The sequence below is a fragment of the Bos taurus genome, chromosome 11 (assembly GCF_002263795.3).
Source record: "Bos taurus isolate L1 Dominette 01449 registration number 42190680 breed Hereford chromosome 11, ARS-UCD2.0, whole genome shotgun sequence".
Lineage (NCBI taxonomy): Eukaryota > Metazoa > Chordata > Mammalia > Artiodactyla > Bovidae > Bos > Bos taurus.
Window position 1 is genome coordinate 54832225 of NC_037338.1, and position 15244 is coordinate 54847468.

Consider the following 15244-nt stretch of genomic DNA (forward strand, 5'->3'; position numbering starts at 1 on the left):
AAAATTGAACTACTCACAGTCTCAAGTGAGTATTATGACAAAACAAAAGGAGGAGCAAGCAGTCCTGAAACATCCACATGGAAGCCAGATCTTTAATCTGACCAGTGGAATATATGAAAAGTGAATCTATTTCCACAAAGAATATTCTAGTAAAGTTTCAAAATAATAGTTTGTAATTCACATCATGAATGGTTAAAGGCCAGAGACTATTTTTGCATGCAGATAAACAAAACTCCTAATTTGGATTTTTTTTTCTGGTGTTTTAAGCCAATACAGTTCTATTTCCAATCCTGTCATTCTTACCTTACCAAATATCTAAGTGTTTAGACCACAGTTTTAAACTAAAATTAGTAGATTAGGGAGCATTTTGAAACACAGGAGCTCCTAAATACAAACTGATTATGACTTTGGCAACATTACTCCCATCTTTTACTTTAAAATAAATGTTAAAGGCATTTAAAGGTTGTCTCTAGGGAACTAAAGACAAAAAGAAAAAATAACTGACATATGAGAAGAAAGAATGAAATTTTTCCTATATTTGCATTTTTTAGTATTTTTTAGAAGAAGTGATAATACTCTGCACATGTTTTCCTTGCTGAATATTCTATTCTCATCTTCAATAAATCTAAGTCTAAATTCAAATTCACCTTTAATAGCTTTTATTGTGTTAAATTTCACAATGAACCTATAAAGCTATTTTCTTGCAATTTTTGTGTATTGAATCATTAACTTGTTGGCTTATCTTTCCTTTTTGATGCTTTGTAACAGTCCCATTTGGTTTTAGAAATTAGCCATCTCCTGATTTCCCCATTGTAGGTAAAGTGTTATTCTTTTACCAATTTTATAATCAAACAGTTTCAAAAGTGATAATTATATACCAGAAACTCATTTCTGTCATCTCATCTTTTGTACAATATATAAAGGTCACTATTTTAAGATTAATGATGCATCTGTCTATTCTCCCAATAAACACTTTAAAATTTTTACTGCTCAACAAAGAGGGACACTTTTGCCAATATTAAGGTATTAGAATAAAATTGGAGTTAAACACTTTTTAAATATTGAACTAAAACAAACTGGCCTTAGATTATATTTTTTTTTTGCATTTCTAATTAATTATATCATTTATTTGTAAGTAGAACATAACTTCAGGAACCCAATGCAAAACTAGGCTGCATCAAATGGATGCAGAGTGGTAAACTGTGCTGACTTTTTCTGTGATTTAGTATGATTGATTGCAATAATGTATTTAGTTATGATATTAGTTAAAATAACAAAATTTTCTTTGACACAGAATGCAGTGCCTGGATCAGAAAATTTCTAGGTCTTCTTGGGATCTAGCCTCTTGATACTGTTCATGAAAACTAAGTCTCACTGCAATTATGGATTTGATGCATACTTCCTATGACATTACAGAAATGGATGAGTTAGCCCTTCAAGACAAGACATGAAGTGTTTGCAAGATTTCAGTCAAGAGACTTCATTATTGAAGTCATGATTATAATTTTCTTCGGATCAGAGAAATGTAAGATTGGTTTCAAATATTTATTTGCTTGTTATGAAAAAAAAAAGTTTTAAGTTAGTGCAAAGGATGAAGAAAAGCCAGGTGGAATAATTTGTATACTCCAAAAGAATAATTGGCAGATCTATTTACCAAGTAATTTATCATGGAAGACATGATCAGGCAGTTGGCATGCAATGTGACCAAAATCTTAAATATCCCGACAAGAGAGAATACAATTAATTTTGATAGCAAAATATTTGAATTAGAAGTTTCCAAATAAAGAAATGATGTTTGAATTTGTCTTAAGATAGTATCTTACATACAGAACCCTGGACTTAAAAGCGTACATGTCCTTAGAAAATGATGCAGACTGGAACTTCTCCAGGATATTCTCTTTCAGTTGCAAAATAAAGTTGCAAAAGGAAACAGAGAAAAGAAGGCAGACTATAGAGATTTGACAGAACATCTAGCCAGACTTCCAATCAAGTTCATTATCAACAAGACATCTGTATAGATGAAGGTATTCAGAGAAAAGCAATAAAATAAGATATAGTACTGATGATGAAAGAAAAGTTTAAAGTCTAAATTAATCTTGCCTTCAAGAAAATAGAATTAGGATGAAATATTTGAAATACATATGTATTGCCCAGAAGGAAAATGACTGTTCAAGATACAGTAAGACAATGTATTTTGAAGCAGTAAAACAAATCTGAACTAAAAATCCTCCATATTGCCCAACCAGAAGTCTTTCCCATTTGTAAGATACATGGGCCATAACATGACATATTTCTCCTCTAAAGGGCTGTGATCAAAGGCAGATTTTATTAATCATTTAAACTGGGGAAAGCATTTGACATAGTCTGTATGGACAGAATGTAGACAATAGTAAGTTAAGCACAGTTTTATTTCCAGTAAACCAAGAAAACCAGTGAATACACAGAGGGAGCTCAACAGACGGTCCGCTATTCCAGCTGAAAATGCTAAACAGTAAGATGAGAAACTGTGAGGTAAAATGAAAACAAGAGACTATACAACCTAATAAAAGCACAATGGACAGAAAAATTTACCCTTTTACAAAAATTATTTGCTATTAGAGGTAAAGAACCTTGAATGCTCCCACCCAACCAATATTTAGCACTGTTCCTTTTATGTGGGAGTTGAAATGCAATAGGAACATAAAATTCAATGAATTAAAATATCCTTATAAGAACAAGCAATAAATACAACTCTGAACTCTGATGGTTAGTTTGTCATTAGAAGTTAGGAACAGCTTATGGAACCATTGTTTTTTTCCTAGGAAAAATACTGCTCCTGTCCCAGTTTTGCTATCGGCATCTCTTTATTTCCTTTATTTTGAGTCATCTGAGGTCATACAAAATCAATAATGAAATTCCCAGATAACATTAAGTATATGGTTTTAATATTCATATTCTCTTTTTAAATTTAATTATATATTTTATATCAACTTGTTCATATTTTAACTCCCTTAAGGCATGTCCAAGTAGAAACAAGAATAAAAACACAATAGATTTGGGTAATCCATTCAAAATAACATATTTCTTGACTAGAGCTGACAAATCGGAGGGTATACAGGAAAACCAAAAATGAGGAACTGAATTATAGATACTGTATCTAAATAAAGATATTCAATCAACACTTCAGCTTCTCATAATTATTTGGTTCAACTGAAGGGAACAGGTAGATCTGGGTTGCCCTCATATATCCAAAACTAGTTTAAAATGGGGGAGAAGGTGCTAGCTCCTAAAATACTACTACAGACATTAATTCTTAAAACGTACTGATAAACAAAGAACATCTTAGAAGGAACTCAGACAATTATTACATGTAGACAAGATCTCTGAACATATCTCACGGGAAAATTGTATAAATCAGGATATCTTTAGCTACGTTTTCCTGTGTTTCACAGATATCAAAAGATTTGTGCAATCATTATCCCTCATTTAGGTGCCTTCTATGTATCTCACTTCCAAGTTTCTGTAAAATATTACTATTCATTTGATGCCAAAAAAACCCTTAGAATATTAAAATCAAAGACATTAATTACTAACAGATAATTGCATGAAAAATTTGCCTGCCTTATTTTTATTTGTGGTTTTTGAAACTTGAAAAAATTCTAAAACCCAAAGGAATGAAAGTCCATTGATTCAGTGACAGGTAATGGCATTGATATTTCTGACTCAGAGACACTCTTCTGTTCATAAAGTCACTAACACTTTTTGCTCTTATGAGCAATAATGCCCTTAAACTAAAATGTAAACTGCTCAGCTCACAAGTTCAGGTGATGTAATCAAGTGAATCCACTGAGTAGACCCTAGTTTGGTCAATCCATGTCTCCATTTGAGGTCAAAGAGTTATTTGCTTGGTTCACATCCCAGCTTTGCCACAATCGAGTCTGTTTTCTTAGTTTAGGATTTACATTAGCAAAGTCTTTTTCTATGTATAAAACAATTTAGTAAGATAACAAACTGGTTTAATTTCATGAGTGAATAACTGTTTTTTTTTTTCGATGAATAGAATTAACCACACTGGTAACTTTAGATTAGTATCGTTGAGTATATATCTGAAGAGTTACTTCTTACAGTGAAGCAACATACCCTCCTCCTTTGTGTAAGATTATTATTTGAAGTCAGGGTGATATACTGTGGTGCTACAGACACAAAGCTTTCTATGATGCCTGAAACCCAAGGAGATTTTTTACTTTCTTATAAAACTTATTTCAAATTTCTTCCAAAAATAATGCCTGGAGTTTGTTAAATGTCACTTTTACAACACTGAGAATGAATTTGCACTGAAAAAAACTTAAGGGTTATTTTTATCTTAAGGTTTGCATAATTTGGGTTGTGCAAAAGTCAATGACCATGGACAATGACATGAATGTAACTAAGGAAGATTTAAAGTGGGAATCAGAATTTCTATGGTTATAGTTGTACCATCATAACACATTAAGGCGTAGGCTGTTGGGAGAAAGATTGAGTTATGCAACAACCCATCATACTAGAAGATTAAGTGCAAAGAACTATTACCATTCTGAATTCATAATGATGAATACTGATTTAATTTTCTTACTATTACAGAGTTTCTTCATTATCCCTCCGTTGAGATTGATAATCTGACTTTAGCTTTAATCTTACTTTCCTTGGATCTGGATTTTCCTACTTTCCCAAGATTAGAAAAAGTTCTTTAAGCCAAATACTTAATAACTTACCCTCTGGAAGGTCTGGATAAAATTCTTTGAAACTGCTGTGAGTTGCCTGAACACATACCCTTTTGTTTAAATGAAGCATAGAAGTGCATTCCAAACTCAAACTGAAATAGCTAGCAATTTAGATTTTTTTCCCATTACTACTACACTTTGATCAGTGGAGATAATCAAGAATTGACAATAGACAGAATCAGAAGATACATAAAAAAAGACTCTTTTTCCCCAAAATTGTGCTTAAAGTATGAGTCTACACAACAAGGTATCAATACAATGCTTGTTTCAGTGATTGTTTCATCCCATTACAAAATACTGATACTTTTTTATAGAGGGAATAAAAAAATTTTCAAGTATAATGCAATTTTCATCTCAAACAACCACCATTATATATATATGTGTGTGTATATATATACACACACACACAAGTATATATAGGTATGTATATGTATATATATATGGTATTGTACAAATATATATATAACATTGTACAAAGAAACACTATATGTTCCCCCAAATTGTATTACATTGAATTAGATATTAGTCACAGTTGTCAATCATTTGTTCATTTCTTAATTATTGCTTATTAAGGGGACAAGGAAGCAAATCAGCTTTATTTGTTGTGTGTATATATGTAAGCATGTGCATATAGCATATATGTATTTTATTCAAATTGACTTGAATATGACTAGTTTCTAGTATTTTTATGAGTGTTTTTTAGCTATTACCATGAATATTCATGTTAGTTTTAACTGAGCCCAATGTTTGAATGATATGAAACATAATTGACCCCTTATTCTCCAATTTTCTTTTTACCAATCCAGATCCTACCAGTGTTGCAAATTATGCTTGCTCACCTTGTCAAACTTTTCTCCATAACCCAATTGAGAGGAATTCAAATTTGGAAAGGAGATATTTAAAAGACAAAAGAACAAAAGTTCACTTAGGGCAAATTACTCAGTGCTTCAGGAATAGGTCATGGCTTCACTTAATCAGCCTGAGGGCTAAGGGAACTAACATTTGTCACCTCTAAACTCTGTTCCTATATTTTGTTTGCATGAAAAAAGGCATTTATTTGCAATAAAATCTATTAACTTTGTAACTTCTCATGTAGAGTCAGCTCTAAGTTATATCAGTGGCCCTCCATCTCTGAACCTGAACATCAAATTCTTGTCAAGAGCAGAGTTATCGCTCTTGTGTTCTGGCTTTATTGTTATAATGGGGCTCCTGTTGTATTTAAACTTAACATTTTAGATAGAATTTTTTGGTTTTATCAGAATGCTTGATATTCAGCATTCTAAATTCGAAATCCCTACATTTGTGTTTTGAATCTCATTCTTAATAATGTACAAAGTATAAATCTTTGGGTAGCTAAAGATTATCAAGGCTTATAAAATGGTTTTTGTTTCTCCAGTTGCATGTGTATATCTCCATTTTTAAATTTAAAAGAATGTATTAAATTCTCTGAAACTGAATGCAGAAAAATTAATTAAAAATATGACAATCAAATATACAGGTAATTTCCATAGCATGGCATTGGAACTGATTTGTATTCAAAACATATTTACATGCTGAAAAAGTGTGGTTCAACTTGTCTCCCCTGATGAATAAAATGCTGTCACCTTTAATGGATATTACTTGTATTGAACTTATTTATGTTATGCTATGGTTAAATTTATTTTTCCTTTGTTTTCTCTTTTTCCTTCTTTTATGCTTCTTCCTTCCTCCTCTCCCCTTTCCTCTTTATCTTTTCTTCTTACAACAGTCTTTTTCCAGAAAGCATGTAAACCAGCTTAAGATTAAACTACCAAACATTAAACTAAACAAGCAAATAAAGCCAGTATTTAAACTATCAGGCTGTTTAATTGTCTGGGCTTTCATTTTCTCTGCTTTTCCTCTAACATTTCTATCACTCTTTGAGGGTTTTTTTTGTTTGTTTGTTGGTTTGTTTTAATTCCCTTTCCCATCACCTGCTTAGCAACCACATTGAGCTGAACTGGCTCACAAATATGCATCTTCTACTGTGAGATTTAATAAGAATGGCACCTTTCCACTGTTGAGAAATGTTAAAGCCAATGACTTAAAAAAAAATTTGATTGCCAGCCAGAAAACTAATGCTGCTTCTTAGATAGCAGTTGCATGAATGAGCATCCATAGGCATACACCTGGTTTCGTCTATTTCTCTAGTTCCCATTATGACTCATGAAAAGCTTTGCACCCACTGTCACCATGTCCTATTGAGATTTCCTGAGCCACCTCTCAAGTCAAAGGCAGACACCAGAGAAGAAGCCTTTCCCACTTTGTACACATAGACTCACATAAAACATACACATGCTGACATGGTATACAATTATGCACATGAGCATATTTTTAGTTTAAGTTCATCATGCCAGCATAAGACTATAAAAATATGGCATTCAGTTTTTAAATCCAAATAATTTTTCTTGGCAAAAAGGAAAAAAAATTATCCATATCTCTTCTGCTTCAGTAGAAACTTTGATTCCTAATGAAAATACTGTTCTAGGGGTTTTCAGAGAAGGCACAGTTTTGAATACCATGTACACAAAGACATAGGAAAAAAACAAGGACAATTTAAGTATTTCTCTTTTTAATTGCATATTATATGCAATACTATATTTAATATATATATATATATGCATACTGTATTTAATATAGCAACTTCGTAAAAATGTGGCAACTTCGTCATGCCAGACAACAAAATAAACGGGGCCCAAAGCATGGATGAACTTTCTTGGCAAAATCATTGAAAGTTTGTGTGTATGGGGTCTCACATTCTTGACTCTTTCAGAATTTTGAAGACAGTCATGTGTGCTACTGTGAAAAATAAACATATTGCTGTTTTTTTTTTTTTCTCTATTGGCCATCAATGAAGGATGAAGAAGAAGATGGAGGCAGAGTGGCAAAGACAGCAGACTACAGATGCAGGTGTGGCACCAAATAGCAATCAAGCTTGGAAAAAAATCATGAAGAAACCAAGAGCAGGCCCATAACTGAGCAATATAAGCAAATCTTTATAATGCATTTGACTCAATTATTATAAAGTGGTATAACATTCCTCTGAAAGAAGCCTTCTCCCATGCAAGGATTTACGAACATTGCCAATAAGACTCAAAGAAGGAAACAGGCTTTGTGATAAGTGTTCTCAAACACTTCTGCCAATACCAACAGTGCAAGTGATAAAAGCCAGTGATGGTTTGGACTACAACTAAATGAGGAAAATACAATGGAAATGAAGCTCTGGAGGCAGTGATGAACAATGGGCACTGAGAGGACGACGGAGAGCAACTCTGCCCATAAAACTTGCTTAGATGAGGTTGCGGAGTCTGAGATCCACAAAGATGCTCTGCGCATCCATGTAAATAATAAGATTTCGAAAGTAACAAATGAAAGCACACAAGGCAAGCGAAACAAAATGCACTCAGTCCCACAGGTGCTTGATACAGATGGACATGAAAGCTGAATGGTATGGGAAACTATACCATTGAGGCTGAAGATAAGAAAGGAAGCAAGGGAAATGCAATGTTTCGATCACTTCTTGGCAGAGAGAATCTTGGTAATAACCAATTGGCAGGAAGGACACATTGCAAGACAGATTGCTCTTGGTTGTTGAAGAATGTTGAAGTGGGATCATTTTGGAAAAGGAGGGGTGACTATGCTTTGCTAAGAGGCACAAAATCGCAGTTTACTGGGCACTAGATGAGACTGCATGGAACAGACTTTCTAAATGGAATCTCCATGCAAGCCAGATAAGCTCTTTTCCCAGCTAAGTTTTCTAAATGCCAAACAATACAGGAACTGAAACCTTTGGGTTCAAGGATGATTTTTACACATATTTTTAATCAAATGGTGAATTTCTGGAAATGTCTTGAGGAAGAATTGAGCTTCATGACCAGTCTGATGTTCACAAGGCATTCACCATATGGATAACATTCTGTTTCTGATAATGCCACACTGAAAATGGCAGCATCATGTCTGACTGGGAAAAGAACTAAAGGTGGCAGAGCCACACTTTGGAATTTGCAAATAGTTTACAATAGATGGCATCTTGTGTTAAAAGAAAGGGACTGAGGGAGGAGAAGAAGCCAAGGTAAGAACCTCAACACATACATTTGGAAATCTTGCCAAGAAATCATGATACTTCTATTCATTGAGCTTTTTGCTTCTTTGCATTTGATGAAAATGGACCAGATACTTATATTTTCATGAGAAGGGAAACACTGAAGTGATTGAATAAAAGATCTATAATTGTTAGTGTCTGACAACCATGTTAGTTTTTGGCAACAGCAAATCAACCTGTATTAAATCCAAATGCTTTCTGGCTTTTAAAGGTTATTGATAACCTAGTATGCATTGGAACCTGATGAATGAATTCCTATTGTTTTCACCATCTCTAACATGTGAACACAATCCACACATAGAGAGGCTGGCTCCTGAACAGAGAATGAAAATTACTAGGACTAACAGAGGGAAGTAGACTTACAATGAGTAAATATACAAAAGCCCCAAATAATTATAATAGTCACAACTTGGCAGTGACTTTCCAGACTATGAAATTAGTTTTCTTGTGAAGAATGGAGATTTTATAGGGCTAGTATAAACACAGGGTAATTGGAAAATCAAATTGTTCATTGTGAGTTTTTGTAAAGTCTGGAATAATGGTGATAACATTTAAAAAGAAAAAAAAAACTACCTATTAATCACTGTAGTTTGGTGTTTTTAGCAGTACTGTTGCCAAGAATGCTTGCTTTGGAAGAACAACAGTGGAAACTCGAATTGCGAAGCCCAGGTCCCAGCTTACCCCTGACACAATGAGCTCTCCTCCCAGATTCTGTACTTCGGCTTTCACCTTGCTGCAGATGTTAAGCTGATGGCAATACAAGGCAATTCGTTGAAGGTAGGCTAATAAATCCTGCTTACACGCTGAATCAGGACACTATAAAACATTAAAAAAAAATTATCTCAATTAGTAAGAATCTTTCAGTTTCTAATACTTGTTATATAGAAACCGTGGGAAGAAAAGTTTTCACTGTCATATACCTTAATTATATCCATTCAACTTGATAGTGCATTGAAGCTTCAGAAATGCTTTAGGGAATTTAGAAGGCCACAGTGATAGGTGAGAATGGTTAGTTCCACTTTGTTAAAATTCTACACAAAGAATTTTAATGATCTCCCAGAAAGTCTTATTGGGATGAATGTATAAGTATTTTATCAATTATCTTCTAAACTGCAAAGAAAACAATATTCTATAGGATTTCTCTTAATGGCCCATTCCATGTTCACTATATGCAAAGTTATTTTAACACAGACAGCAAAGCAACAGATGCTAGAAGGAAATCATTCTGTGTGGCAGTCTCTCTGCCATAGTAGAAGAGAGTTTCAATTTGATTTGTTGAAACATGTATAATATCATGTATGAAATGAGTTGCCAGTCCAGGTTCGATGCACGATACTGTATGCTTGGGGCTGGTGCACTGGGATGACCCAGAGGGATGGTATGGGGAGGGAGGAGGGAGGAGGGTTCAGGATGGGGAACACATGTATACCTGTGGTGGATTCATTTCGATATTTGGCAAAACTAATACAATATTGTAAAGTTTAAAAATAAAATTTAAAAAAAAAAGGAAAATGCATTTGTTTCTTTTGGCTTTATAAGAAATGTATCATTCCCTAAAGAAACTCTATTGCACTTTCTGGAATATCATATTTATCAAAAAATTTAGCAACATGATAAAGTTAATTTAAACCAGAGACTGTGAGAAGAATCAAGACCATTGTACAAGAAAAAGATGTGAGTAAAATGAGTTTGAAGCCCATTGAAATAAGCTCATCAGTGTAACAACAGGACCCTTCTAAGGATGCAGCGGAGATATTGAATTCTTAAAAAAAAAATCGGGTGACCAAGGATTTTGAATTCTCTCTGTAACTTAAGTCGGTAGATGTCCGTCAAATACACACTGAACAGAGCTGAACACTTTCAGAGACATTTACGTGCTTCCCTAAAGCATTTCTGAAGCTTCAATGCCAACGGCTATCCAGCAATTGAAATATATTCCTATTGCTATCCAAAGTTCAGTTCAAAATTCTCCAGGACATTCTATTGTTCTCCCTCAACCTGGCACTTAAAAAGGACATATAATCACCAGATCCTTGATGAAACACTGTAAGAAACGAGCACCCACAGCCCAAAGTAAAGTACCTTATTTAGAACAAAAGTATGCGAAAAAGACTCCAGCTAAGCTTCCTTCAAGCTCAAGAAAAGGAATTCTTTCATTAATACTATAAAGCCAGTCATTTGACATAGCCATTTATTTAATAAGTTACAAAGGGGTCTTTTTTCTACATAACACTTACCATTGTGGTATTTTTTTTTTTTTTCAGTAACTGCATTTATCAAGAAAGAATCCCACAGAGACTGTTTTTAGCTTCCTACAAGTTCTTCATACTGTAATATTTATCCTACTCCAGAGACCCATATACTGAAAGGAATTAACTTTAAAATGATATCTCCCTAAAGGCCTTTCATACAAATACCTTGCAGCAAATTAAAATGGAAGTTCTATCTCAATGGAACAGTAATTAAAAATGCAACAGTCCGTAAAAAGTTTATACTGTGTGCATATCTCAAATCTTCATAAAAATATTTTCTGGCAAAATAAAGCCAACCAATGCACATTTTGGAAATGCTCATTCTATTCTGTTATTTAAACTGAAGTACTAAAACACAAATAAAGGCATTATGGACCAAGAAAAATAACTCTTATACCATTGGAATAGTAGAAATGGATGCATTATTTGAAAAAGAAATGTTCCATTCAGACCAAACATTAGCAAAAATTGCAGGCTGCTTCACAACTGATGACAGGAAGAATGCTACAAAGAGGTTATGTTTATCTTTTCTTCATTAAGTCATCATTAAATATCATTTTAATACTTTGTCACAATCTCAAGATACATCTAAAATCCTGGGATTTGTATGTGTGCGTGCACATGTGATTTGCTTTCCAGATATCAAAGCTGTTTGGGGGCTACGTTTCTGGATACATAATTGTTGGAAATAAAGATCCAAAATTACAAAATCAAAAACAAGAATCACAATAAAAAATATTGAGCTCAAGGAGCCTAAACATACTGAGAAGTAGTTTTAGCCATTGAGATTCGGAATATAATGGAAAAACCATCCAAACTTCATCTACTTTTACTCCTTAGGGGTCCATCCTAGCACAATCCTCTCTCAGAACCAACTGCCAATCTGTGGTCACTCCACTTATCCCAATATTTGCATAAAATTGCCTCAACATTTGCAGAAAAAAATGCAGCATTCTTTCCCGGCTGGTGCATTTCTGTATGTTTGCATGTATGAGTGCTATTTTCAAATAAGCTCATTTTCTCTCCTCTCTTTTACATGAACCCTCTAGGTGACATATGGAACTCAACCTTTGCTCCAAAATGTAGGAAGCTTGACAATTAGTAGTGCCCTGAAATTAGCAATATAATAATGGTTTGGTCCTTAATCACTATAAATTTCGGGAGATTTTCAAATTTTGGTAATATTTAGTAAATTATTTTTACTCTTAAGTGTTTCTCAAAAATTCAAAAGTAAGCAAAACATTCCCCCAGATTTGCTATCATATATATAATATGAGACAATCTGTTGGCTTATTTTAAAAGTAATCCCAATAGTTTAATCATGAGTTTTTCTTTTCAGACTTCAGAAGATGAGTAAATTTGGATATTGACTTGAGGTATTCTATAATATGGGATGTTGAAGGCAAGTATTTAGAGAAACAGTCTTATATTAGAAAATGAGGGAGATAAAATATAGTAAGTAACTCAAAAACCACAGGAGACCACGGCCATTTATGGGGGAGGTGGTTGTGGTTTAGTCATTAAGTCATGTTCAACTCTTTGTGATCCCATGGGCTGTAGTCCACCATGGAATTTTCCAGGCATGAATGTTGGAGTTGGTAGCCATTTCCTTCTCCAGGGGATCTTCCTGACCCAGGGATCAAACGCGCATTTCCTGCATCACAGGCAGTCTTTTGCGTTGCAGGCAGATTCTCTACCAATTGAGCTACGAGAAAAGCCCTCCTCCACAGAGGAGGAAAAAATCCTAAATCTTTCAGTGTTCCCAAAGAGGATGATCTGTTTTGTAGTAAATTCATGTTCATAATGTTTTTCCATGTAAATAACAGTTTATATATTTTCTATTTCAGAATCTTAATATATATTTTAAGACATTTTCCTTTGAAACTGGCTCAAACTGTAAGCCACCATTGTTTAAAGAGATAAGCATCAGTTATTTGAAAGAGTCTATTGCCTAAAGTACGCTTGTAAGAAATGGCCCATTATTGAAAAAAGACATACTTAGAACAGGATTTTAGAGTTCCAGTTCAGCAAAATAAAATGAAAAGAGTAGAAATAAACTCAAATATTCAACCTTGAGATTGAGAACTATTTTAATGTGAATCTTACTTAATTCAATCTAAAGGCATAAAAGATACCCTGAGAATTTTGTTAATTTCTGATGCACTTTGTGTCTGGATAAAAATAAAGCTGAAATCTGAATGTTTTTGATTATGTGGACATGTATGCCAGGACATAAATTATAATGAATTATAAAGAGCATTATTATAGCAAGATCAATTATAACAAGAAATAAAGTTGTTTCTTTTGCTTCCCATTTCTGCAATGTCATTGAGTTTCTGAATGAAGACAGCCAGGATAATCCATGATTCCTTAAAGGTTATGTCTCTTAAAAAGTGGATACCCTATATTTCTGAATAGTGTAAATTTAAAAAATTAAATTAAATTAAAAAATGAAAATAAAATAAAATTAAAAAAAAAAGTGGATACCCTTCTTTCTAAAGGAACTTTGAAAACAGAACCCACCTTTGGCATCAACTCAATCTCAACAGAGTTAGAGGTCAGTTTGTAAAATGGTAGCAATTCTCTACAATTCATTCTTCAGAGGCATTTAATAGAGTGCATAAAACCCATTACAGAACCCAAGAGCTAGTTAATGACCCCACTCAGCATGTGCTTGCTCTTCCCTCTTATATTACCTGATCAGCCACAGCGCGGGCTAATTTGTCCATTCGAGAACCTGCTTCGGCAATTTTCTTGGCGGCATTAATGACATCAGATGTATTTTTCAACGGGCCTTTGCCTCTGAAACAACAGGCACAACATAATTAGAAATTCACTTTATGGCAGGAAATAGACACACCTACCATATTGTTTGTCCAGGACCCTGCTTTTGTATTTGATTTGGCTCTGACCATGTTAGAGGAAATTTGAATGTTTTCTTGATTCACTTCAATTTCCATTTAAATAATCCACTTTATTACATTCATTTTCAGGAAATATTTTTCCCTATTTGGATGGGCATGCTCACATTTTATTCTTTACATGAGTTTCTATATTTTTTGAACAGTGGTCCATTAAAAAAGATGATCACTACAAGGGCAATGGGAATTTAACATGTAAATGCTTATCATGTGTCTATGCTGTTGTACACATTTATCTTCATAACAACCCTAACAAGCAGGCATCATCATCCCCATTTTAGAGAAGAGAAAAATAGACTAAAGTGATTAACTCACCCAAGCTTATGCAAATCATGTGATAAATTCTAAATTTAAATCAGTCTAGCCAAAATAAATGCTCATTCACTGTCTTTCACACCATGCCCAGCATTATTATTATGTTAATTATATTTTTAAGTCCATTTTGGCTCTTTGAGAAACCATTGTCTCCTGTCCATAACTGGGGACTATTTGGCCAAAATTTCAGAAATCTGCTGAGCTCTTTCTCTTGCTGGCTTATATGCTTCTGGGACTGACTTATGAAAGAACACTCATAGAAAACTGTGTGACAGTAGATGTCTTTCTATTGCCAAAAACCATTGCCCCAATATTTTCTTTTTTTAAAATTTTATTTGATTTTTAAACTTTACATAATTGTATTAGTTTTGCCAAATATCAAAATGAATCCGCCACAGGTATACATGTGTTCCCCATCCTGAACCCTCCTCCCTCCTCCCTCCCCATACCATCCCTCTGGGTCGTCCCAGTGCACTAGCCCCAAGCATCCAGTATCATGCATTGAACCAATATTTTCACATAAGGTTTTCAATTAGGTGAACTGTTTAATATTACATGTCTTTCAAATATTTATTAGAAAGGGAAAGGAAACTATGCTGCATTATAAATTTTTAAACAAAATGTTGCATATGATATACCTTCTCCTTTCTTGAACGGTAAATAACATGATAGACTTAATACATTTATTCTTCTATTTTTAGCATTGTTACTGGTCTCCTTGTGCTCGGTTGCTCAGTCATACCCAACTCTTTGCAACTCCATGGACTATAGCCTGCCAGGGTCCTCTGCCCATGGCATTTTCCAGGCAAGAATACTGGAGTTGCGATTTCGTACTCCAACTGGTCTCCTCATATGCATGTAAAAATCAATGCATTTTTTAGGACTACAAAATTATAA

The 15244-nt window shown here is 33.9% G+C and overlaps 1 protein-coding gene and 1 long non-coding RNA gene across 6 annotated transcripts in view; one reads left to right on the forward strand and one right to left on the reverse strand.

The window, feature by feature from the left end:
- Window positions 1-15244, reverse strand: part of CTNNA2 (catenin alpha 2) — a 1361081-nt gene that overhangs the window by 33130 nt on the left and 1312707 nt on the right. For all 5 annotated transcript variants that reach the window (NM_001372104.1, XM_010810060.3, XM_010810059.3 and 2 more), the window contains 2 exons: window positions 13808-13913; window positions 9541-9675 (listed from right to left, as the gene is read on the reverse strand). In NM_001372104.1, coding sequence (NP_001359033.1) covers window positions 9541-9675; window positions 13808-13913 — 241 coding nt within the window. The remainder of the gene's footprint in view (window positions 1-9540; window positions 9676-13807; window positions 13914-15244) is intronic.
- On the forward strand, window positions 1301-9545 carry LOC132346498 (uncharacterized). The gene is made up of 3 exons (XR_009496319.1): window positions 1301-1525; window positions 7615-8829; window positions 9463-9545. It is a non-coding gene; the product is annotated as an uncharacterized lncRNA (long non-coding RNA).